Below are 26,513 nucleotides of genomic sequence, written 5' to 3'. Positions count from 1 at the left end.
TATAAACCCCCTCCCCCCCCTTTTTTATGTTACTAAAGACATACTGGTAACATATGTTTGTCATCAACCCCTGTGTATATCTCACATATGTTCTTGTATTTTCGATCAAGGGGTTTCTATATTCATTTTTATTCATTTTTTATTCATTCATTTTCTTGCCGATATTACTACGTGTTTGAAATAATGTATTATTGTTTTTAAACTATCCTTCCCCCTTTCCTTGCCTTCCAGTGTTAAGATTAGTTTTTTTCGGCACACCAATTATGAGAGAGATTTGGATGCCTTGTCAGATTAAAATGAACTACCTTTTGTTCTTCCTAGCACTGTCGGGCTTGATCCCGCTTCACACTTCCCTGAGTAATTCATCCGTGATATGTTGTCTTTCCTTCTCCACGGCATGATTACATGGATTTTTGTGTTAAAATCCTTTACTGACACTGATTGCACGCACGAGCACTATACCGTGTTTCCCCGAAAGTAGGACCCCCCGAAAGTAAGACAGGGTGGGGGTTACGGGGGGGGGTCCTTCAATGTAAGGCCTCCCCCGAATGTAAGGCAAGGTTGGGGGGCCGCTGTGAAATGTAAGGCCCTTACCTTTGGGCCGCTGCTGTCCCCCATTGGGTCCCCAGGCTCCAGAGGTGTCCTCAGGTGCAGCTGGGCGGGTCCAGCGCTCATGGGGTTAACTCGCCGTGTTAACCCCGCAATCCGCCCAGCTCAACAGCTCATTGGCCGCCCCTGCTCCCCACGTCACCGCTGGCCCCCGGCTCGAGCGCTGATTGGCCCAGCAGCTCGGGCTGTAATTGGCCGCCCCAGCCCCACGTCACCGCTGTTTCCCTGCTGATTGGCACAGCGTTCCCTGCAGCACAGGCCTTCCGCACCCACAGCCGCACCGCAGAGGAAAACGTCCAGCATTTAAAAACCAAGTAGGGAAACATGTACTGTATAGGGTATGGGGCTGTGTGCAGTGGGATACGGCACTGTTATGGGGTGTGGGGCTGTGTGCAGTGGGATACAGCACTGTTATGGGGCTGTGTGCAGTGGGATACGGCACTGTTATGGGGTATGGGGCTGTGTGCAGTGGGATACAGCACTGTTATGGGGTGTGGGGCTGTGTGCAGTGGGATACAGCACTGTTATGGGGTATGGGGCTGTGTGCAGTGGGATACGGCACTGTTATGGGGTATGGGGCTACTGTTTGGTGATGACCGACTCTTCAGCATGTTAATAAATGTTAATTTATTGGTTAAAAAGAAATTGTCATTTTTTTTCGGCTAATGTAAGACCTCCCCCGAAAGTAAGACAGGGTGGGACTTTTTGGGGTAAAATTAATGTAAGACAGGGTCTTACTTTCGGGGAAACACGGTAGTTAGTTCCCACGCTTCTTAACTTTCTTAACCTCGAGATGTGAGGAGCTTGCTACTTTCCATGTGAAGCGCGCCTGCGCTTTGCAATTTTTTCCCACGACTTGAACTCCTTTCACCTCTTCTCATTAAGAGAATTTGTCTCTATTCTTACACATGCGCACAACACTATTCCTCTGTTGTTCCTCCTGTTTTATTACAACGGATCCTTCTTATTAGTCGCTCTAATTCAAGTGCACTTCACTCATATATAATTAATTAAAATTGGGTAATTAAAAAGTCTGATATTTAATAATAATAAAAATAATGTTATTATTTGTCCTACTTGCAAATATAATATATGCCCCGTTCTATTTGCTGGGTTTTGCCTAGTGCATGTTATTTGCACTTGGTTTTTAATGGTTCTTGTAGCTAATCATGAGGCACCATTAAATCCCTCTGTTAGTACAATGTTAGTGAGATGGCCGGTCAATCTCACGGCCTCTCTACTCCGGGTTCGTGTCAAATATCACTATCAGTTGTATATTTATACCCCCTTTCTTTTGTTTTCTTTTTCACTTAAAATTCATTTTTTTCTGAATTTCTTATTGCTATGATCTTTGATTATGAATGTTCTGTTTGGGCTAAATGTATCAATATGTACTATATTCGATTCTTGTAAGGGCCATGTAATGCGGCTTTACTCCACGTGGCAATGAGTCATTGCTCTGCAGCACACGGTGAACTGACGTCATAGCCAGGGATCCCCCTCTTCCTTTCTCTCTCTCTTTTTTTCTGTACATCCTTTTTAAGGGCTCCTCCTTGGTTTCTGTAAAATTCTTTCCCTGAAGAAGGAGGCAGTTGTGGTCTCCGAAACGCGTAGGATGAAATGAAATAAAATAAAAGAATTGTGTGTTCAACACTGATGTCCGTGGTCTTCAAGCGCGGTGTTAAACCTGTTTTACTCCAGTTCCGAAATTGATGTCTCGCTTGTACAACAGGGCTGCTGCTGGACCACTTAGGCACTCGCTCATGCCACTAAAGGGGATGTGACTGGCACAACCCGATCAGGTGAGTGCATCATTTCTTTATACCTTTTACCCAGTAAATCGGGTAAGACCCTATTGCGCCTTTTCTCTCCCAATCTAGATCACATAAGAATTGCATTTTCTTAGAGCTGTTGGAGAGAAGATCAGAGCGATGTCTGGACGCGGCAAACAAGGAGGCAAAGTCCGAGCTAAGGCGAAGACCCGGTCATCCCGGGCAGGACTGCAGTTCCCAGTCGGTCGTGTGCACAGGCTTCTCCGCAAGGGCAATCACGCCGAGAGAGTGGGCGCCGGCGCTCCGGTCTACCTGGCCGCTGCGCTCGAGTATCTGACTGCTGAGATCCTGGAATTGGCCGGCAATGCTGCCCGGGACAACAAGAAGACCCGCATCATCCCCCGTCACCTGCAGCTGGCTGTACGCAATGACGAGGATCTGAACAGGCTGCTGGGTGGGGTGACCATTGCCCAGGGAGGCGTCCTGCCCAACATCCAGGCCGTGCTGCTGCCCAAGAAGAGCAAGTAAAGCGCCGCTCATCCGTCACCTGTCCGTACAACCAAAGGCTCTTCTAAGAGCCACCACATCCTCCTCATTAGAGCTGAGGCCGCTGATATCGGCCAATGCCCGCACTTATCGGAGAAGTGTCTGATATAATAGGAGCACCAAGCGGTGTATAGATTTCTGTACGATCCGCACTCCTGTGCTGCGTTTCCTACAGAGCAGATATTCAGCGCGTGAAATAAATGGACCAATCTGCTCCAGAGCGGAGATTATGTGGTGATGGTGTAACGGGGTGCCTCGGGGCTTGTAGTCGTGGCCCCTTCTGCTAGGCTTACCTCTGGTGCCGCCGTCACTTTGGGGACAGGAGATGACTTGGTGGGGCAGAGTGTGGTGGTGCAGACGCCGTCGTCAGTTGTACAGAGACTCTGCAGACATGGATCAATTGAACCAGCAGGCATTTTTATTACGCGCTTTTCTTCACAGAGGCACAACAATTCAGGTGACTTCACACTTTTTGGCTGAGGGGAAAAACCTGCTCCTGACGTCTCCTCCAGTGGGGATGTGCCCGGCTAATCCTCTTCACCTGGCTCCCACTACGGCTACCCACAGACCGGACCCACACCAGTACTGCTTCACACTTGAGGTCCCGCCTTCTCCTTTTCTCTCCAGCTTTTCCTGTTCACCCAGCTCCCACACTCTGCCCCTTCTCTGCTTCTTCTCTCCCGTCCCGAACTCAACTGCCTGCTAGTTCTAGTTTTTTTTCCTTAACAACTCTCCTCCCTCCCCTTTCTGCTGCCGGCTCCTCCTTTCCTCTGCCCTGTTTCTGTGGAGACAGCCGTCCCACCCGGCCACTAGGGGATCCCACTAAAACAGTGTAATAACATAAAAACATTTTTATTAAATCACATCAACATTCCGGGATAACAGTACCACATTGTAAGGGGTCTGCCCACCCCTTACAATGGCACAGCGGTTGCTTTTCTGGTCGCACAATTCAATAGTGTATACAACAGCGCTCAATGTATACGGGGGATGGAGGTTTTCGGTCCGAGGGCGGAAATTTCTTTCCCTTGAGTAAATAGAAGGGGTTTTCATATAACTCTTATTGCGGCTTCTAACAAGCAATGTCATATGTCACAAACGTCTCAGCTGATAGGGCCTCAACCATGCGCAGCCGGAACTATGGATAAAGTGTAGATCTGCCCAATCAACTCGTATGTTCTACCAGAATGTGGGGGGTGAACTCGCCGCATCCGTGAGAAAACTGATAAATGTGGAGCGAGATCGGCCACTAAAGCGTTAATCCGGGAAGGAGACACTTGTAGTGGACTATACACCCCGGACTTATCTGTATTATCAGTCACATGACAGATCAGTGACAGTTTACATCATTCACCGGAGCACAGATGAGATCGGCAGTCAGCTCACCCCACAGCAGCAGGACAAACTGTAAAGAAGGCAGGAGCACGTGCTACAGAAAAGGAAGAGAAGAAACCGTCAGCCACTGAGCGGGAATTTCAAATTCGTTGTAGCTCCGCCTATATACACACTTCATTAAAAGCGCTCATCCGTGTGTTAACCCATTGGTGTCACCGTATTCAGCTGCGGTTTCAGTCACTTTTCCATCTCCCGCTGCTGTGACCCTCCTGCTGTTATTAACATCCTGCCCAATCGCTGCTCTCCGTCCATCTGATTATAGCCTGCGCCTCTGCATATAGGGGAGATTATATTCTGAGGATTCAGGTCTGGGGCAGCTCTACAATACTCAGGATACAGCGCAGTCCTGTCCTCCAGACCTGCTGCCCCCGCACACGGTGATCGCGCTGCATGGAGGATGAGCCGCCATTATTATTCTGAAGGGTCATTAATCTTCGGTGGCCGCCATTGATCCGAGACTATAGTGCCCAAGACGCGATAATTACATAGAAGTCTATAATCCCGGTACAGTTCCTCCATCTATCCAGCTGCCTCATACAGAGTTATTCCCGGTGAGTATTCGCTGTACCCGATCACCCACACGGGTCTGATCCTAAAAATATCATTAAGCAGCATCAACACATTCATCTCACAGCAGAACTTTGCTTTTTGCTCTGCAGTAACCGCAGCACAGCAGAATATGCTCAGACTGTGCTCAGATATATCCATGTTCGGCTATACCACCCCCATCACACACCCCTGGGTTAGATGATAGATTAGTGAGAGTGAACAGCATTCACCAGGGCACAGGAAATCTGCCCTCCGCGCACCCCACAGCAGCAGGACATTGTAGCCTTTTCAGGTAGATGTGGGTGGCTCTGAAAAGAGCCTTTGGGTTGTGAAGACAGAATAGAGCATCTGCCTCATACAGCGTTATTCCTGGTGAATATTCGCTGTACCCGATCACCCACACGGGTCTGATCCTAAAATAAACAGAATCGTCACATTCATCTCACAGCAGAACCCGCAGCACAGCAGGATATGGACTGTGCCCAGATATATCGATCTTCGGCTATACCACCCCCATCATACACCCCGGTTACATGTATGATCAGCCACATGATAGATCAGTGAGGGAACAGCGTTCACCAGGGCACAGGAAATCTGCCCTCCGCTCACCCCACAGCAGCAGAACATTGTAGCCTTTCAGGTAGATGTGGGTGGCTCTGAAAAGAGCCTTTGGGTTGTGAGGACAGAATAGAGCAGAATTAACCTCCGAAGCCGTAGAGAGTGCGGCCCTGGCGCTTCAGCGCGTACACCACGTCCATGGCGGTGACGGTCTTCCTCTTGGCGTGCTCGGTGTAGGTGACGGCGTCACGGATCACATTCTCCAGGAAAACTTTCAGGACTCCGCGAGTCTCTTCGTAGATGAGGCCGGAGATGCGCTTGACGCCTCCTCTGCGGGCGAGACGGCGGATGGCAGGCTTGGTGATGCCCTGGATGTTATCACGGAGCACCTTCCTGTGCCGCTTGGCACCGCCTTTCCCGAGACCTTTTCCTCCTTTACCGCGACCAGACATCTTCAGAATAGTTACAATAGAACAAGTAATGAAATGTCGCAAACTCCTCCTTTATGTAGAGGATGGTCGGACCAGAAGGAAAACTGAGGAGATGACGCGTGTCCGGGGCGTGTTTTACAGACTGAGAACTCTGCCTTTCTTCTGCTGATTGGCTGAATACTGAATTGTTAGAGAGTTTGAATTTACCGCCCTTTCTGTTTCTGCCATTGTTCCTTCTAGACTCGAATATAACTTCTTTCCCCATGAGAATTATCCCAAATACAGTCCATAGATAAAATCCACCGAACACTAATGTGTTATGTAAGCAGCTTTCCAGATCTCCGCCATTATCTCCCCAGTCGCTTATTCCTGCAGTCTATGTACAGATCAGTTCCGTCCGTGCTATAACATGATCTTACATTTTCACAGAGAAGCGGCCTCATACTCAGGCGACAATGTCCGCTGTGTGGAGGGATATAAACGGCTTCATCACTAGCCAGAAGATGAAGATTGCTGAGTAGTAGTGCAGAGCAGGCACGGGATGATGAGAGCAGTAATTAGGCAGCAGTCACACGGCCGTATAACTGGGGCGGGGATTACATACAATGCTCCCACTGGCGGAGGCTCTTCCTGACCGGCGCTTGAGAGGTCCATGGCAATAGAAGCTTATAAAAATCAAATTCCTTCAGATATTATCCAAGTAAATACTAGTAAAAAGAAAGAGTAAAGGCAGAAACCTCAGGGAGACTTGTTTGGTTACCCATGAGGTGTTTGCAAAGCCACTACTAAAAAAAATGAAAAGAAAAACCGGAGAAACAAGTGGGGTATCATGCAAAACAATGACAAACCTTTATTTGGGTACAAAAACCATATGAGATACAAATATTGTATATAAAAAAGAAAAGACAGATGCAATAGACTACTGGCAAAAAAACCCACTACAGACCTGTGTAATTACATATGGGTAAGTAGCACCCTGCTGACAAAATAATAACAATTGTAGTCACCGCCATGTAGTCATTCCATCAAATAATAATTATTGCTATATGAAGGGATACTATGTAGGAGGAATTTTTCTTGCAAAAATAAGGGATTACATACCAAAAAAACAGAGTTTAAATCAATGCAAGAATAAAGTGCCAGCAATGCAAGGGTCTGGAACTTTTAACAAAACCCCTACAAACTTAAATAATTAGTACTGCCCTGCTTAAAAAAAAACAAAACAAAAAAAAGCAGTTGTACTCACAAACATAGTCATGTCATCAAATATTAAGTATTGACAAGTGGTGCAATGCTGGAGGATTATTTTTTTGCAAAAAAAAAAAAACCACAGTGATTACATACCAAAACAGAATTAAATGTAAACCAATGCAGGGATAAAGTGCGAGCAGTGCAAGGGTCTGGAGTCCTCCAAGGGGAGGTAACCGAATTTTGCGTGTCACAGAGCAGGCTTCATCAGACCATTAGGGGAGTCTATTCTATTCATTCTATTATGTTAAGGTAATCTCTGTTCTTTTCAAAAATATTCCTCCTGCTTTGCAGCACTTTATATGTCAATCAATACTTAGTATTTGATGAAATGACTGCATGTTTGAGACTACAATTATGACTTTTTTTTTAGCAGTGTAGTACTTACCTATATACCATTCATGTAATTAAGCAGGTGTGTAGCAGCTTTGTTGCTAGATCCAGACCCTTGCACTGCTGGCACTTTACCACTGCATTGAATTAAATTCTATTTTGGTTAGGTATGTAATCCATGTTTTTTTAAAAAAAAAAAAAAATCCTCCTGCATTGTAGTACATTATCGCTTATTATTTCATGGAATGACTTTATGGTTGTGACTACAATTGTTATGACTTTGTAGAACAAAACGACTTTGTAGAGCAAAATAACAGCAACATATGAAGGATCAGCTCTTCAAAGTGAACTTGGTGGTGATAAGACTGATATTGAGGTGATCAGGAAAGATCTAATCTCTACAGCGCTATGTACCTGAAAACACGGGCAGTCACTTACAATCTAACATTAATGGGTGAACATTAATGGGTGAAATTTACTTTATCACTCACTGCTCGCACGTGTCTGTTCTCAGTGATATGGACCAAGATCAATCCGATTATTTCACGCATTGATTTCCAACTCCGCAGTAATCGCGGTAATGGAGAATGGATGTAGATACAGATATTGCTATATAAACCGTCTGGTGCAGTCACTAGTACGGAACATTAGAGGATATAAGCGGCACCAGCTCTGATGAGGAGGATGTGGTGGCCTGAGAAGAGCCTTTGTGTTGTACTCGGGGTGCAGGACAGATCAAGCCCTCTCCACACGGATGCGGCGGGCCAGCTGCATGTCTTTGGGTGGTGGTATAACCGAACATGGATATATGAGTACAGTCCATATCCTGCTGTGCTGCGGTTACTAGAGCAAAAAGCAAAGTTCTGCTGTGAGATGAATGCTGTTAACGATATTTTTAGGATTAGACCCGTGTGGGTGATCGGGTACAGCGAATATTCACCGGGAATAACGCTGCATGAGGCAGCTGGATAGATGGACGAACTGTACCGAGATTATAGACTCCTGTGTAATCACCGCGTCTTGGGCACTATAGTCTGGGATCGATGGCGGCCACCGAAGATTAATAACCCTCCAGAATAATAATGGCGGCTCATCCTCCATGCAGCGCGATCACCGTGTGCGGGGGCAGCAGGTCTGGAGGACAGGACTGCGCTGTATCCTGAGTATTAATTGTGCAGATAATGTGAATTGTACTCAATCGCCGGTACACAATACTCGTCCGCATTTCACAAACCTTGTCCCATATGTCTCCCAGCCTGATTCCTATATGTGCCATATTTCTTACATCAAGGTCCCCATATCTCCCCTATCACGGTCCACATGAGTTCCACTCTCATCCCCATATGTTTCCCATCCTGGTAACCATTTTCTCCTATCCTGGCCCCCATAAGTCTTCTATCCTTGTCCACTTATGTGTTCCTTCCTGATGCCATCTTGGTAACAATATGTTTCCCATTTCTGGCCCCTGTATGACATACATCCCAGTCACCCTATTGTGTGTATTTATATATACCCGTATATATCCTTCTCTACATGCATCCTCTGCTGTTGTACCGGGAGCGGCTCATTGTGCGGCGCCGCTGGCTCTGGTGGTGACCACGCATCTTTTGTGTACACCGGAAATAATACGGGATCCTCGGTAACACGAGCAATGAGGGGTTAACCAGAGTGAGAGAAGAATTAATTAGGAACCAACTTCAGCGTCTGCAGATCGCACAGATCTGTGTCGGGTGATGGGAATCGGCGGATTGTAGAAATCTTACAACGTCCGCCCTGAGGCCGCGTGTTACACGGATGGGAACAAAGAGTGGGAGGAGCTATCGGCCACTGAGCGGGAAGTTCAAAATTCGATTTTCAGCCAATCTCTTTGTAGATAACCGGCAGCTTACAGGCACCACGTGATCCGTCTCTGTTAACTCTTCAGTGTCCGGTGTTTCTCGCCGACGTTCTTCGTTATCACAATCATTTCCTATTTCCTCAGAAGTGAGAACTGAACCCGATCTCCCCGCAGCCGGAACATCCCCCGCAGTCACCGGGTGGCGGACCGCACAGAGGACAGCGGCTGATGACGCTTCAGCTCCTCCTCTTCCTCTAATTCTCCGCCCCATTTCCAATCTCCGTTGTTGTTTTTGTAGCTTCTAATGTGAAATATCTGAATGTAAAAGTAAGAGCCGCTGTCAGGAGAGTGAGCAGCGGCCGCTCAGCACTGAGACTCCGCTCCTGCAGTCACTGCTTCCTCCATGTTATACGGGGCACTACCGGTCACTACAGAGCGGGAGCAGAGTGACGGGCCCCGGATGCACAGCGCCGTGTAGGCTGCGGGGTTTATAGGGCTGTATGCAGGTCTGTAGTATGGGGGAGGTATAGCAGAGAAAAGCTGCTGATGTGACGGCAGAGAGGAGCCAACCAATGAGCTGCAGGGGGCGGAGCTGGATCAGTTTACCTTTGCAACCCAATAGAACAGCGATGTGACAGCAGTGCTCATTTGCATGGCCGGTCTATAAATACGGCCGCTCTGGGAGGAGCAGGATCACTTTTCTCTTCTGACAAGATCTTTCTTCTCTCATCATGCCTGATCCCGCCAAGTCCGCCCCAGCCGCCAAGAAGGGCTCCAAGAAAGCCGTGTCCAAGACTCAGAAGAAGGACGGCAAGAAGCGGAGGAAGACCAGGAAGGAGAGCTATGCCATCTACGTGTACAAGGTGCTGAAGCAGGTGCACCCCGACACCGGCATCTCCTCCAAGGCCATGGGCATCATGAACTGCTTCGTCGGTGACATCTTCGAGCGCATCTCAGGGGAAGCCTCCCGCCTGGCTCATTACAACAAGCGCCACACCATCACCTCCCGGGAGATCCAGACCGCCGTGCGCCTGCTGCTGCCGGGAGAGCTGGCCAAGCACGCCGTGTCCGAGGGCACCAAGGCCGTCACCAAGTACACCAGCGCCAAGTGAACCGTTACTGCTGATCCCCATCCTCCACACCACAAAGGCTCTTCTAAGAGCCACCACATTGTCTACAGCAGAGCTTTATACTCCACTGTATTTTGTGTATAATATATGAATATATCAGATGGGGCCTCAAGATTCTTTTCCGGCTGGTCTCCCAGAGGAATTTCTGCGCTAACTGGCGTTTTTACTGAAAATTACATAATATGCCCCAGTGTATAATATCCCCACACACTGCCCCTCTATTTCTCTCCCACATACACTGCTCCACTGTATGATACCCTCGACACTAACACTGCTAATCCTATCATCCATCTGTGTATTGTTTTCCTATATCACCGTAGTCTTTTTGAATGTGGGGGGCTTGCTATACCTAGATATAGAATATAGCATTGTTCTGAGAGAGGCAGCCCAGAATTTCTCATGAGCATGAATATGGCTGCCAGCCCAAGCACTGCGGTTCCTGGGAATCTACATGAGGGCCTTGGAAAAGTTCATAGTCCTGTGCCACAGCATAGTGCTGCAACTGAGCGTGCTTTTCCCCAGAGAGGGCTCTGAGTGTCCCTTCTGCAACGCGCACCATAGATTCACCACCACTGTCCTAAAGTAACATAATGCATTGTCATTGTTATGTGTTGTTTTATCTTGTTTGTGACCAGCAGCATCTAGATCGCAAGTGAATGGCATTAATTATCAGGGCTAAGACATGGTGGAAGGAGATCTGTGGGCAAAAGGAAATCAGTTTCTGTTTGTTAGGCCTTTTTCAGATGTCAGTTTGTTCCGATACGTTTGTGCATTTTTTTTTATACGTACCACAATCATTGACATACGCAGACCCATTATAATGAATGGGTCTGCGCACACATCAGTGATTTTTCACTGACCGTGTCTCCGTGCGGCGTATGCTCGTGTCCGTGATTGCTGTACGAAGAAATGTCAATTTTTTTCTGGCATCACTGCTGTCCCACGGACTATGCAGTGGTGTGATCCGTGAAACACGTACCAGAAAAACACGGACATTTAAAATAATAAACTCTCTTTTCCAGCGACGCTCTCTGCAGCTTCCTGGCCGGCTCATGAATATTCATGAATGCAGCCAGAGCCAACCCGGAAGTAGCTGCAGAGAGCGGTGGGCGGAAGCTGCAGAGCTGAGGAGTTCAGCACCATGGAGAGCAGGAACGGGACAGGTGAGAATATGTCCATGTGCAATCACAGATCACGGATTGCACATTGACTACTCACGTGTGTCGTGAATCACGAAACACGGAGGTACATGTGCGTGTTTTATACATCAGTGAAGAACGCCTGTGTTTTTCACTGACATGTGAAACCGGCCTTAGGCCTCTTTCACATGTCCGTGTCTCCGGTATGTGTTTGGTCTGTTTCTTCACGTGCTGGAGACACGGGCACACGTAGACCCATTAAAATCAATGGATCAGCGCTCACGTGCGTGTTTTGCCATGGACCGTGTGTCCGTGTGGAGCAAACGTGTGCCCATGTGCTCCACACGTAGACATGTCTGTTTTTCTCTGGCATCACGGGTGTCAACAGACTGTACGCGGACCGCACGGATGTGATCCGTGTGACACGCACCAGAGAAAATGCATGTGCCTGTGAAATAAAAAGAATTTCTGTACTCACCTTCTCCAGTGCTGCTGTCTCTGCCGCTGCTGTCACTTGCTTCCGACCCCTACTCGTTATGCTCATGAATATTCACTCCACTGAGGGCTGGAAGAAGCAGCAGTGGGGAGTCGGCAGGACTGGGGACTCTAGATCAGAACCACGGACAGCAACATCAGGCACAGGTGAGCAGAAAGTTCCCGTTCTCTGTGTGTTATCATGGATAGCACACGGAGAACACACGTGTGCCATAAACACGGCACATGGAGGGCAATACGCACCTTTGACACGTCCGTGAAAAACGTTTGTGATTTTCACGGATATGTGAAGGAGGCCTTAGACAGTTAGTAGAAAGTACAGAAAAGAGAAGGACCTTTGGATAGAAATTCAAAAGGGAGTAATGAGTGAAGAGGACAGAGGAGACCATACTCGTGTAAGTTCTGAATTTGACACGTATCAGGTGACACAAGGATTTTGACTTATCTTAGACAAGTGGTGGCCTCTAGCAAGTGTTATCTATACTAGGTAAGGAGTTGTCGTGTAGCTACATCTGCGGGTAATAGTGAAGACTGACCAGGCTGTGACAAGTGCGCTAGTAATGCAAACTGTAACTAGTCTGAATAGGTACGAAGGAAAGTGGTTCAGAGAACAGCCGAATACCTCTCCTGGGAATGGCAAAATGTTGTAGCCGGGCAGACACCTTGGAAAACCGCATCAAAAGGCCGCTGACTGAGGCTAGGGTGAATGCCCTGTGTGCTCCCCCTATAGAGGCCTGTACATGTCTCCGCTTAATTGTAAGGTGCTTTATATAGCACCAATATATACTAAATAAAACTACTTATTATTAGTGATGAGCGAGTATGCTTGTTACTACTCGGTACTCGCACGAGTATCACTGTACTCGGGCGACTCGGCGGGGACCGAGTAATCTCGCGATACTCGTGCTGTACTCGTGGTCTTCATTTCTGCATGTTGGCGCTCTTTTGAGAGCCAGCCCTCATGCAGGGATTGGCTGGCAGACCACTGCAATGCCACAGCCCTGTTATTTGTGGAATAGCAGTGATTGGCCGGCCCGCACAGCGTGACCGAGCCTTTATACCGGCGGGCGCGCTGTGCTCTGCTCACAGCCATCCAGACAGTCAGTGCAGGGAGAGTGTTGCTGCTTCAGGGAAAGGTTTGCGGCTCTTTATAGTTAGTTCCGGAGCAGGGCTGCAAACAGTGTTGATAAGGCCGTAATTTAGGTTGATGCAATCTAATCATGCATCCCTCTTAAACTGTCTGCAGTCCAAATTATGAGTCACTCGTGGTAGCATGCATAACCACTCTTTCACACACACCAGAGACGTGCTCAGATATGAATAGAAAGTAAGACTGACTTTTAATACGGAAATTGTACGGATATATATAATCTTATTGGCTAGGTGCCAAGAATACGTAACACGTCTCCTATTGGATAAAGTAGAACAGCTTATTCTGTGATATACAATTTACTGTAATGTGCTTGGTTCCTCATTTATATTAAGCAATGTCAGCATGATTCACTGGTCACAAGAATAGCCCAGACTGTCTGTCTGAGTCTTATGCCAAGAGATATGTGGGGTACAGTTCAAACACCATCTTAAATCCTGTTCTTTATGGATATCTCCATGTAACTCTTATATACTTATAATAATTCATAATCTTGTCCATAACAGTGTGACCAGAAGTCCTTCTCAGGACATACAATAAGTTGTATACAGGCAGGCAGGGAATAGCCAGGTCGGAGTACAGTAGCAGAGTCCTTCTCAGGACTATTATTGCTATATACAGGCAGGGTATAGCCAGGTCGGAATACAGGCTAGTGACCAGAAGAGTCCTTGTTAGGACTATTGTAGCAGTATACAGGCAGGCAGGCAGGGTATATAGCCATTCCTAGTGGTGACCGTATACCAGCCTTCATCATATCTGGGGCTGGTGTACACAGTCTAAAACAGTCCAGATAGTGTCAGACTTCTCAGTAATTGTCGCTCCTAAAAACCTGTTAGGTTTTTATTGCGTCCGTGCTTGCATTTAAAAACCGCACGTGTGTTTCTGTCGGTGGCAGCGTACAGGTGCACGTTTTGCAAAAACTATTATATAACGCACAAGTCTAGTGAATAATACACGTCAGTCAGCAGTGTCTGATAGTGTCAGACTTCTCAGTAATTGTCGCTCCTAAAAACCTGTTAGGTTCTTATTGCGTCCGTGCTTGCATTTAAAAACCGCACGTGTGTGCCTGTCGGTGGCAGCGTACAGGTGCACTTGTGTGCGTTTTTCACAAACTATTATATAACGCACAAGTGTAGTGTATAATACACGTCAGTCAGCAGTGTCTGATAGTGTCAGACTTCTCAGTAATTGTCGCTCCTAAAAACCTGTTAGGTTCTTATTGCGTCCGTGCTTGCATTTAAAAACCGCACGTGTGTGCCTGTCGGTGGCAGCGTACAGGTGCACTTGTGTGCGTTTTTCACAAACTATTATATAACGCACAAGTGTAGTGTATAATACACGTCAGTCAGCAGTGGCTGATAGTGTCAGACTTCTCAGTAATTGTCGCTCCTAAAAACCTGTTAGGTTCTTATTGCGTCCGTGCTTGCATTTAAAAACCGCACGTGTGTGCCTGTCGGTGGCAGCGTACAGGTGCACGTTTTGCACAAATTATTATATAACGCACAAGTCTAGTGAATAATACACGTCAGTCAGCAGTGTCTGATAGTGTCAGACTTCTCAGTAATTGTCGCTCCTAAAAACCTGTTAGGTTCTTATTGCGTCCGTGCTTGCATTTAAAAATCGCACGTGTGTGCCTGTCGGTGGCAGCGTACAGGTGCACTTGTGTGCGTTTTTCACAAACTATTATATAACGCACAAGTGTAGTGTATAATACACGTCAGTCAGCAGTGGCTGATAGTGTCAGACTTATCAGTAATTGTCGCTCCTAAAAACCTGTTAGGTTCGTATTGCGTCCGTGCTTGCATTTAAAAACCGCACGTGTGTGCCTGTCGGTGGCAGCGTACAGGTGCACGTTTTGCACAAACTATTATATAACGTACAAGTCTAGTGAATAATACACGTCAGTCAGCAGTGTCTGATAGTGTCAGACTTCTCAGTAATTGTCGCTCCTAAAAACCTGTTAGATTCTTATTGCGTCCGTGCTTGCATTTAAAAACCGCACGTGTGTGCCTGTCGGTGGCAGCGTACAGGTGCACTTGTGTGCGTTTTTCACAAACTATTATATAACGCACAAGTGTAGTGTATAATACACGTCAGTCAGCAGTGGCTGATAGTGTCAGACTTCTCAGTAATTGTCGCTCCTAAAAACCTGTTAGGTTGTTATTGCGTCCGTGCTTGCATTTAAAAACCGCACATGTATGCCTGTCGGTGGCAGCGTCAGGCTCCATATTGTCCCTGGATAGAGATGTGCATGAGGGCCTCAAAACATTGTTCCCATTGCAAAGGAGCGGGTCTCCTGTCGTTGTAATGCCCATTCTGAAAGAATGGGCGAAAACATTTACCACTGGGGGTATACCTGAAACAACGGCCTAACTATTGTAACGGTCATCATGATGGCGCATGAGGAGAAGGAGGAGCAGTCCAGCGATTAGCCAAAGTCCAGAAGTGTGTTACCATGGGTGAGTGGAGGTACATGGCAAATTCCCGTTACAAACTTTAAATTCCGCTCTCATTTGCTGGTGGTGTGGTGAAGTCTGGCCCAATCCAACCCTTGTTCATCTTGATCAGAGTCAGCCTGTCAGCATTTACAGTTGACAAGTGGGTGCGTTTATCTGTAATGATTCCACCTGCGGCACTAAAAACACGCTCTGACAAAACGCTAGCGGCAGGGCAGGCCAGGACTTCCAAGGCGTAGAGAGCCAATTCATGCCACGTGTCCAGCTTGGATACCCATTAATTGTAAGGCACAGAGGAATGTCGGAGTACAGTTGTTTGATCTGTAAGGTACTCCTTGAGCATCTGGGCAAACTTAGGATTTCTTGTGGCACTACCCCGCACCTCAGGGGCTGTGGTATGTGAGGGGCTGAGAAAACTGTCCCACATCTTAAAGACTGTTCCCCTACCTCTGGCGGATTGGACTTGTGCCCCTCTCGGCTGTACGCCTTGGTTGTCCACTGATTCCTGACCTATGCCACTAGCGTTTTGTGAGGGGAATGCTTTGCCTACTTCTGTGACTATGGCCTTCTGGAACTGCTGCATTTTGGTTGACCTCTCCGCCTCGGGAATAAGAGACATAAAGTTCTCCTTTTAGCGAGGGTCTAACAGTGTTACCAACCAGTAATGATTGTCGGCCAAGATGTTCTTAACGCGAGGGTCACGAGACAGGCAGCTTACCATAAAGTCAGCCATGTGTGCCAGACTCTTAACAGCCATCACTTCAGTATCCTCACCAACACGATGACTGAACATGCTGTCCTCCTCCTCCTCCTCCTCCTCCTCCTCCTCCTCCTCATCATCTACCCTGTCCTCTGGCCAGCCACGCTGAACCGAGGATATGACTGCATGTCATATCCTCAATTTGGCCGGAGATTTGCTCCATGTCTTCATGCTCCTCCTCGTCATAGTCCTCCACTGCACGTTGTGATGAGACGAGGCTGGGCTGTGTGTTATCACCCACACCCACTACTGTTTCTTGCGCAAACTCATCGCGCTCCGCCTGCAATGCATCATGGTTGTTTTTTGAGCAGAGACCATTTTAGAAGGCAGAGAAGCGGTATGGTGACGCTAATAATGTCGTCATCGCCACTCACCATCTTGGTGGAGTCCTCAAAGTTTTGGCAGATGGTACATAGGTCGGACATCCATCTCCACTCCTCAGGTGTTATGTGTGGAGTTTGACCCATTTCCCGACGGCTTAGGTGATGCAGGTACTCAACAACTGCCCTCTTCTGCTCACATATCCTGACCAACATGTGCAGAGTTGAATTCCAACGCGTGGGGACATCACACACCAGTCTGTGAGCCGGAAGATGCAAATGGCGCTGAAAGCCGTCAAGGCCGGCTGAAGCAGTAGGTGACTTTCGAAAATGTGCAGACAGGCGGCGAACGTTTACCAGCAGATCAGACAGCTCTGGGTATGACTTTAGAAACCGCTGAACCACGAGGTTGAGCACATGGGCCACGCATGGAACATGTGTCAGCTGGCCTCGCCTCAAAGCCGCCACCAGGTTCCGGCCATTGTCACACACAACCTTTCCTGGCTTCAGGTTCAGAGGTGTGAGCCAGTGATCTGCCTGCTGTTTCAGAGCTGTCCACACCTCTTCTGCATTGTGGGGTTTGTCACCTATGCAGATTAGCTTCAGCACAGCCTGTTGCCGCTTCGCCGAGGCAGTGCTGCAGTGCTTCTGTGTCGCCCTGGACAAGCCAGGGGCCACAGAGCACAACACTTACACACCCCACACTCCCTGCAGGCATATCATAGTCAAAACACAAAATCCTTGTTGCCTTCCCCAGGGGCTGTTGTCCACACCAGGGGGTGGAGCCAGGCGGTTGGTCTCCACCCACCAAGGAGGAGGGAAAACACAGGCCGTGAGAGTTAAGCTAAGGAAGTGGAAGGAGGAAAGTATTAAAGAGGAGAAAAGTGACAGCAAAGAGCCTGAAGTTGGTCCGGGTGTGTGGCCGGGCAGGTCAGCAAGGTTGGCAGGATGTGGTGACCGTCTGCAGTGGAGGCCGATTGGAGTCTGCCGTAAGGACCGTGGATGGGTGGTGACCCGGCCGTACCGGACCGGTATACAAAGAGAAGCCAGCACCATTGGCAGGGGCCTTTCGGATCCCGGCAAGGCTTGGTGTCGCCGTGAATTTGCGAAATCCGTTAGTGAAGGGGACCTCAGGGTTTCCAAACAGCCAAGTCCCGATAGAAGGCAACCGTCCAACCGTGAAGGGGAGACACCGCCACCGCCAAGGGCAACCGTCTCCCAGGGCCAGCGCCTGTGAGCAAAAGGGGCTCCTCCGGCCCATATCCAGGTCGGGGAGCGGGTTACCGGTGGGAAACCATCACTACCAACACTGAACTTAGGTGCAGGGAGAGACATTCATCACTAACCTGCAGGGAGGAACAACCGCAGCCGTTCGAGGGACCCGTCCATCCAGCCACTTGTTTTACCGTGAACTGTGTCATCATCATTGGGCTGAGTGAGTACCTCCGTGCCGTGCGGCACAGCGCTGCCCCTGCGACCCTGCGCCTCATCAGGCCCCGCAACCCGCCTGTCATCCATCTCTACCCCATCACCGGTCCCCGTGACAACCAACCCCCCTACCCACGGAGGGGAGAAATAACAACAAAGCTGCTCCCTGTCACAGGCTCCCGGGATCCCCGTCCAGAGCAGCGGTGGTGTCCACACAATCACCACAACCGTGGGTGGCGTCACGGACAATATCCCCAAAACCCAAACGACCCCTTTTCACTCACGGGCGATGAGCGCCGCTCGAGTCCCCGGGATCCGGCCATCGCTCGAGCCACCAAGCAGCAGCAGCCGTAGAGCAGCGGCAGCCGGACCCGAGCAGTGGGAGAGCGCAGCGTCCCCTCCTCCGCCCGCGACACTTCCAGCTTGGGACTGGTGTGGAGGGTAAAGTGGATGAGGATGCGCAGGAGGAGGAGGAGGCTGAGGAGCATGACATTCCGGAGCTGTAGAGTGTGGGTGAAACCCTGACTGAGGTAGGGCCTGCAAAACTTGGTGTGTGAAGGACGTGTTCCGTCCCTCGCTCAGACTGGGTCCCAGCTTCCACAATATTAACCCAGTGTGACGTCAATGAGATGTAGCGGCCTTGCCCACATGCACTTGTCCACGTGTCTGTGGTTAGGTGGACTTTGGCTGAAACAGCGTTGTTCAGGGCACGTGTGATGTTTTGTGACACGTGGTTATGCAATGCGGGGACGGCACACCGGGAGAAATAGTGGCGGCTGGGGACCGAGTAACGTGGGACAGCTGCCACCATCAGGTCGCGGAATGCTTCTGTCTCAACCAGCCTAAAAGGCAACATTTCCAGCGCAAGCAGTCGCGAAATGTTAGCATTTAGAACTGTGGCATGTGGGGCGTTGGCAGTGTATTTGTGCCTGCGTTCAAAGGTTTGCTGAATGGATAACTGAACGCTGCGCTGGGACAAGGACGTGCTTGATGATGGTGTTATTTCTGCGTGGGCAACTGCAGGTGCAGGGCCGGAGGAGGCTTGTTCGCGGGCAGCATGGACAGGGGATTGGCTCGCATGCACAACCAGCGAAGACGTAGCAGTGACATCAGCAAGCACTGCTCCTCGACTCTATTGTACATCCCACAAAGTCGGGTGCTTGGCTGACATGTGCCTGATCATGCTGGTGGTGGTCAGGCTGCTAGTTTTGGTACCCCTGCTGATGCTGGCACGGCAGGTGTTGCAAATGGCCTTTTTAGAATCATCTGGAGCCAACTTAAAAAACTGCCAGACTCGGGAAGACCTAACATTTGTACAGGCACCTTGTGTCGTGTTGTTCCGGGGAACAGTTGCCTGACGTCTGCCTGGGGCCACCACCCTGCTTCTTACTGCCTGTTGGGATGCTACGCCTCCCTCCCCCTGTGCACTGCTGTCCTCGCTCTGCATATCCTCCTGCCAGGTTGGGTCAGTTACTGGATCATCCACCACGTCGTCTTCCTCTTCCGCACCCTGCTCCTCCTCCTGACTTCCTGACAATTGTGTCTCATCATCGTCCACCCCTTGTTGAGACACGTTGCCAACTTCGTGAGAACGTGGCTGCTCAAATATTTGGGCATCTGTACATACAATCTCGTCATGGCCCACTTCAACATGAGCTGGCGAGAGGCCAGAATGTGTGAATGGAAACGTGAACGAACAGCTCTTCCGAGTGTCCAAGTGTGGGATCAGTAATGTCCATGGATGTGTACTCGGCCTGGTGGTAGGAAGGAGGATCAGGTTCTGAAATGTGCGGTGCAGTATCACGGCTACTGACACTTGACCGTGTGGAAGACAGAGTGTTTGTGGTGGTGCCAATCTGACTGGAAGCATTATCCGCTATCCAACTAACAACCTGTTGACACTGGTCTTGGTTCAAGAGCGGTGTACTGCTGCGGTCCCCAAGAATTTGGGACAGGATGTGCGAGCGAGCAGATGTGGCCCTTTGTTGTGGCGAAATTAGAGCTTGCACACGACCTCGGCCTCTGCCTGCACCACCATCCCGTCCACTTCCTTGTTCGTTGACAACGCCCTTGCGCATTTTGCAATGCTGTGCTGATGTGTATTCACTAGAGTTGTGCGTTATATCCAAGTTTTTGCAAAACGCACACAAGTGCAGCGGAAAGCTGCCACCAACAGGCACACACGTGCGGTTTTTAAATGCAAGCACGGAGGCACTAAGAACCTAACAGGTCTCTATCCAGGGACAACGTGGAGCCTCCCAATTTTTGGCTGCCCTGCCAAAGGGCTATACTACAATAGACCCACTTCCTTACAATAGGCACTTCAGGTTTACAGGCCCTCATGCACGTCTCTATCCAGGGACAACGTGGAGCCTCCCAATTTTTGGCTGCCCTGCCTAAGGGCTATACTACAATAGACCCACTTCCTTACAATGGGCACTTCAGGTTTACGGGCCCTCATGCACATCTTTATCCAGGGACAATGTGGAGCCTCCCAATTTTTGGCTGCCCTGCCAAAGGGCTATACTACAATAGACCCACTTCCTTACAATGGGCACTTCAGGTTTACAGGCCCTCATGCACGTCTCTATCCAGGGACAATGTGGAGCCTCCCAATTTTTGGCTGCCCTGCCAAAGGGCTATACTACAATAGACCCACTTCCTTACAATGGGCACTTCAGGTTTACAGGCCCTCATGCACGTCTGTATGCAGGGGCATTGGTGAACCTCACAATTTTGGACTGCCCTGGCAAAGGAAAATACTACAAAGACTCACTTCCTCAAAATGGGCACATTAGACTCAGAGGCCTTTATGTACGTCTCTTCTCAGGGACATCGGAGTGTCACACAATTTTTTACGTAAAATCTTTCATGTATTAATCTCAAAAAGTAACATACATTAGCTCTATCTCACTATTGGGTATGTGCCCTTAACATTTCCGCCATGAAAATTCATTTTGGTGTCATTTTTGAAGGTTTTCTGGTGAGTCTGTAAAAATGGCGTAAAACGCGGACAAAATTGTTCACAGCTGTGACTTTTGAGTGATAAATGCTTCAAGGGGTCTTCCCCATGCTGTTGCCATGTCATTTGAGCACTCTTCTGAGACTTTTGTGACATTTTTAGGGTTTCTACATGCTGGCGGGGGTCATTTCACAAAAATACTCGGGTCTCCCATAGGATAACATTGGGCTCGGTGCTCGGGCCGAGTACACGAGTATCTTGGGATGCTCGGCCCGAGCCTCGAGCACCCGAGCTTTTTAGTACTCGCTCATTACTACTTATTATTATTCCTTTTGCCTCTTCTGTCTGTGCCCAGTAGTCTCTCAGGTGTATGAGGCTACACTACACTGACCGCCATTTCTGTACATTCAGTCCCAGGTCATATTGCTTGCTATGCCATTAGTGGAATGATTAAAGGGAACCTGTCACTAGATTTTTCCCTTATGAGCTGCGACCACTAACAGTGAGTGGGCCGATCCGATGGGTGCCGCTGCTCTCGGGCTGGTGCCTCCTCCATCTTGAGGGTTCGCTGTCTTCTTTCCAAGCCCTGTGTGCATGTCGTGTCCTTCACCTCCCTTGTGCTTCTGTGCAGGCGCACTTTAATCTGCCAGGCTGAGGGCAGATTAAAGTACTGTAGTGCACATGCAATCTTTGATGTTTTCTCGCACCTACGCATTGCAGTACTTTGCACATGTGCTGGAGCGCAATGGAGGTCTCTCTGTAAATGATGCAGGTAGTATCATGCACACAAGGCTGGGCAGGAGGACAACGATCGCAGCAGAGAGGAGGCGCCTATCGGACTGGACCTCCCCATAGGTGAGTATTATAAAGATGTTTTTTACGTTCTACACATCAGCCTTGGCTCTTATATACATGGCCGGCCTTAGGCATGTGCGACTTGTGCGGTCGCACAGGGCACTGTTACATCTCGTGGCTCTCCTGAGGCAAGGACTGAGGCAGTCTCCCATTCCTTGCCTACCACGAGCACTCCTGCTCAGCAGCGCCGAAGGTCTGCCAGACTGCGCAGTGTGCAGGAGATACCTTCTCAGAGAGGCAGCAGAAGGGTGACACCTAGTGGTTCTCCTGTTACAAGGAGTGAAGCGGTCTCCCATTCCTGGCCTGCCACAGACTCTCCTGCTCAGCGGCCCCGAAGGTCTGCGAGGCTGCGCAATGTGCAGAGGTTTACTGCTCAGGGAAGCAGTGAGATTCCCGTTATCTCTCCACATTGTGAGACCGAGGATCCCGCCTCTATTTCCCAGAGGCAGGAGGGTGAGCATGTGCAATGCGTGGTGGGTCCTGATTCGCTCACTGACGTCACACGGCTTGATGACAAGGCTGGTGACGTGGTGAATCCTGACTGGCCAGGCTGGGACGTCGTGGACCCTGATTGGGTCAAGTCCGTCATCTCCGCCTCGCGCCCGCCCTCGGGTGGAGCTGCACCTCCTTAACCCCTTAACGACCTTGGACGTACTGAGTACGTCATGGTGACATGGTGCTAAAGGACCCATGACGTACTCAGTACGTCCTGGCGAAATCGCGGTCCCGGAGCCCCGGGGAGTGAAATTTATTTACTTAAACGGTGGATTCGGGAAGGAGGGGACCTCTGCCTGACCTCAGGAGGGGTGGTGCCTCCTCCCCGAACCTACAGAGGCTGTGATTGGCTGACGAACGCCGCTCAGCCAATTACAGCCACTGTAATGTTCCAGCCATTGAAAATGGCTGGAACATTGAAATTCAGCCCTGATCAGTGCTGCTGTAGCACTGGCCATTGGCTGGAGCTGGGTGATCGATGCTTCACCCGCCCCCAGCTCTGATTGGAGAGACCGGTCTTGTGACCGCTCTCTCCAATCAATGTGGATCTGCGGCCTGTGACCGTCCCTGGAAGCCGAGGAGAGCGGTAAGTTGTTGTCCCCGCCGCCCGCCCCTGTCCCCGATCGCCCCGCCGCTGCTCCCGCTTCACCGCTGTCCCCACCGCTGCTCCCGCTTCACCGCCGCTGTCTCCGATCGCCCCGCCGCTGCTCCCGCTTCACCGCCGCTGTCTCCGATCGCCCCGCCGCTGCTCCCGCTTCACCGCCGCTGTCTCCGATCGCCCCGCCGCTGCTCCCGCTTCACCGCTGTCCCCGCCGCTGTCTCCGATCGCCCCGCCGCTGCTGCCCCTGTCCCCGATCGCCCTGCCGCTGCTCCCGCTTCATCGCTGTCCCCGCCGCTGCTCCCGCTTCACCGCCGCTGCCTCCGATCGCCCCGCCGCTGCTCCCGCTTCACCGCCGCTGTCTCCGATCGCCCCGCCGCTGCTCCCGCTTCACCGCTGTCCCCGCCGCTGTCTCCGATCGCCCCGCCGCTGCTGCCGCTGTCTCCGATCGCCCCGCCGCTGCTGCCGCTTCACCGCTGTCCCCGCCGCCATGCTCCCGCTCCACCGCTGTCTCCGCCGCCATGCTCCCGCTGCACCGCTGTCTCCGCCCCCGCTCCCGATCCACCGCCGTCCCCACCGCCATGCTCCCGCTGCACCGCTGTCTCCGCCGCCGCTCCCGATCCACCGCCGTCCCCGCCGCCATGCTCCCGCTGCACCGCCGTCCCCGCCGCCATGCTCCCGCTGCACCGCCGTCCCCGCCGCCATGCTCCCGCTGCACCGCTGCCTCCGCCGCTGCTCCCGATCCACCGCCGTCCCCGCCGCCATGCTCCCGCTGCACCGCTGTCTCCGCCGCCGCTCCCGATCCACCGCCGTCCCCGCCGCCATGCTCCCGCTGCACCGCTGTCTCCGCCGCCGCTCCCGATCCACCGCCGTCCCCGCCGCCATGCTCCCGCTGCACCGCTGTCTCCTCCGCCGCTCCCGATCCACCGCCGTCCCCGCCGCCATGCTCCCGATCCACCGCCGTCCCCGCCGCCGCTCCCGATCCACCGCCGTCCCCGCCGCCATGCTCGCCACTGTCCCCGCCGCCGTCGCACCCACCTTTTTCAGCCGCTGCTGCCCCCGATCGGCGGCGGCTGCCGCCTCCTTCATCGGCTGCCCCTTCTCCATCGCCACACCACCTATCCCTCCATGTGCTGCAAGCCACCCTCCCCCCACGTGGGGGGAGGGTGGCTGGCTTGCAGCACATGTGGGGGGAGGGTGGCTGGCTTGCAGCACATGTGGGGGGAGGGTGGCTGGCTTGCAGCACATGTGGGGGGAGGGTGGCTTGCTGGCTTGCAGCACATGTGGGGGGAGGGTGGCTGGCTTGCAGCACATGTGCTGCAAGCCACCCTCCCCCTACATGTGCTGCAAGCCAGCCACCCTCCCCCTACATGTGCTGCAAGCCCCCCTCCCTCCGCCTACATGTGCTGCAAGCCCCCCTCCCTCCCCCTACATGTGCTGCAAGCCCCCCTCCCTCCCCCCTCCCCCTACATGTGCTGCAAGCCCCCCATCCCTCCCCCTACATGTGCTGCAAGCCCCCCTCCCTCCCCCTACATGTGCTGCAAGCCCCCCTCCCTTCCCCTACATGTGCTGCAAGCCCCCCTCCCTCCCCCTACATGTGCTGCAAGCCCCCCTCCCTCCCCCTACATGTGCTGCAAGCCCCCCTCCCTCCCCCTACATGTGCTGCAAGCCCCCCTCCCTCCCCCTACATGTGCTGCAAGCCCCCCTCCCTCCCCATACATGTGCCATCTCTCTCTCCCATCAGACTCTGCCCCCCTCCCCGATCTGCTGCCTGCTCTCTCCCATTTTCCATCTACTGCCCCCTCTCACCCTCCTCGATCTGTTGCCTCCTTCATCTGCTGCCTCTTCTGTCTGCTGTGATCCTGCTGCCTAGATCCATCCTGTAAGGTAGGTATCCCCATCTCACCCCCCCCCCCATCCTCTGCCGCTCCTCCATCCGCTGCGCCATTTCCCATCATCCATCCGCTGCGCCCTTTCCCATCCTCTGCCGCTCCTCCATCCGCTGCGCCCTTTCCCATCTTCCATCCGCTGCGCCCTTTCTCATCTGCCGCCCCCGCCCTCTCGCATCGCATTATCCAGCGCAGTTGCTCGCTTCCAGACTGCAGTGGATGATGCGATGCGAGACTCGTGCATTGCTCTCACGTTTGGCACTGGTCTTGGCAGGCGCTCATTTTTTTTTTTTCTACTGATGTCTGTATTTTTTATTTCGCCAAACTAATTTTTTTTGTATGGGGGGGGGGTCTAGTTTCCAAAATGGGATCACATGTGGGGGAGCTCCATTGTTTAGGCACCTCAGGGGGTCTCCAAATGAAACATGGCGTCTGCTAATAATTCCAATCAATTTTACTGTGAAATGGCGCTCCTTCTCTTCTGAGCCCCGCCGTACGCCCAAACAATTGATTTCCACCACATATGAGGTATCGTCGTACTCAGGAGAAATTGCACAATACATTTTATGGTGCATTTTTTCCTGATACCCTTGTGGAAAAAAAGCTACCTGTTTGAAAAAACAATTTTGTGGTAAAAAAAATAAAATATTTTCACGGCTCAACATTACAAACGTTTGTGAAGCCTCCAGGGGTTCAAAGTGCTCCCTAAACAGCTAGATAAATTCCATGAGGGGTCTAGTTTCCAAAATGGGGTCAATTGTGGGGGAGCTCCATTGTTTAGGCACTTCAGGGGGTCTCCAAACGCAACATAGCGTCCGCTAATAATTCCAACCAATTTTGCTGTGAAATGGCGCTCCTTGCCTTCCGAGTCCTGCCGTGCGCCCAAACATTTGATTTCCACCACATATGGGGTATCTGCGTACTCAGGAGAAAATGCACAATACATTTTATGGTGCATTTTTTCCTGATACCCTTGTGATAAAAAAAGCTACCTGGTTGAAGCAACAGTTTTGTGGTAAAAAAAATTTTTTTTCTTTTCACGGCTCAACGTTATAAATTTCTGTGAAGCCACCAGGGGTTCAAAGTGCACATCAAACATCTAGAAAAAATATTTGAGGGCTCTAGTTTCCAAAATGGGGTCACTTATGGGGGAGCTCCATTGTTTAGGCACCTCGGGGAGTCTTCAAACCCGACATGGCGTCCGCTAATGAGTGCAGCTAATTTTGCACTCAAAAATTCAAATGGCGCTCCTTGCCTTCCGAGTCCTGCTGTGTGCCCAAACATTTGATTTCCACCACATATGGGGTATCTGCGTACTCAGGAGAAAATGCACGATACATTTTATGATGCATTTTTCCTGATACCCTTGTGAAAATACTAATTTTTATGGCTAAAGTAACATTTTTGTGTTAAAAAAGTAAAATTTTCATTTTTTCGTCTACATTGCTTTGGTTGCTGTGAAGCTCCTAAAGGGTTAATAAACTTCTTGGATGTGGTTTTGAGCAGAGTGAGGGGTGCAGATTTTAGAATTGGGTCACTTTTGGGTATTTTCTGTCGC

General features: G+C 50.6%; 3 protein-coding genes across 3 annotated transcripts; 2 read left to right on the top strand and 1 right to left on the bottom strand.

Annotated features, from left to right (window-relative positions):
• Positions 1–2,540: 2,540 nt before the first annotated feature.
• LOC142246214 (histone H2A type 1-like) lies at positions 2,541–2,909 on the top strand. Its single transcript, XM_075319249.1, has one exon. The coding sequence runs from the start codon at positions 2,541–2,543 to the stop codon at positions 2,907–2,909; it is 369 nt and encodes a 122-aa protein (XP_075175364.1).
• A 2,660-nt stretch (positions 2,910–5,569) lies between these two features.
• Positions 5,570–5,881, bottom strand: LOC142246213 (histone H4). Its single transcript, XM_075319248.1, has one exon. The coding sequence runs from the start codon at positions 5,879–5,881 to the stop codon at positions 5,570–5,572; it is 312 nt and encodes a 103-aa protein (XP_075175363.1).
• A 4,128-nt stretch (positions 5,882–10,009) lies between these two features.
• Positions 10,010–10,390, top strand: LOC142246212 (histone H2B 1.1-like). Its single transcript, XM_075319247.1, has one exon. The coding sequence runs from the start codon at positions 10,010–10,012 to the stop codon at positions 10,388–10,390; it is 381 nt and encodes a 126-aa protein (XP_075175362.1).
• The last annotated feature ends 16,123 nt before the right edge of the window (positions 10,391–26,513 follow it).

The sequence above is a fragment of the Anomaloglossus baeobatrachus genome, chromosome 7 (assembly GCF_048569485.1).
Source record: "Anomaloglossus baeobatrachus isolate aAnoBae1 chromosome 7, aAnoBae1.hap1, whole genome shotgun sequence".
In the NCBI taxonomy this organism is placed as follows: Eukaryota; Metazoa; Chordata; class Amphibia; order Anura; family Aromobatidae; genus Anomaloglossus; species Anomaloglossus baeobatrachus.
This window is presented reverse-complemented; position numbering and strand designations above follow the sequence as displayed.

Coding starts and splice junctions, on each gene's coding strand:
- LOC142246213 (XM_075319248.1), bottom strand. CDS start 5,881: ATGTCTGGTCGCGGTAAAGGAGGAAAAGGTCTCGGGAAAGGCGGTGCC.
- LOC142246214 (XM_075319249.1), top strand. CDS start 2,541: ATGTCTGGACGCGGCAAACAAGGAGGCAAAGTCCGAGCTAAGGCGAAG.
- LOC142246212 (XM_075319247.1), top strand. CDS start 10,010: ATGCCTGATCCCGCCAAGTCCGCCCCAGCCGCCAAGAAGGGCTCCAAG.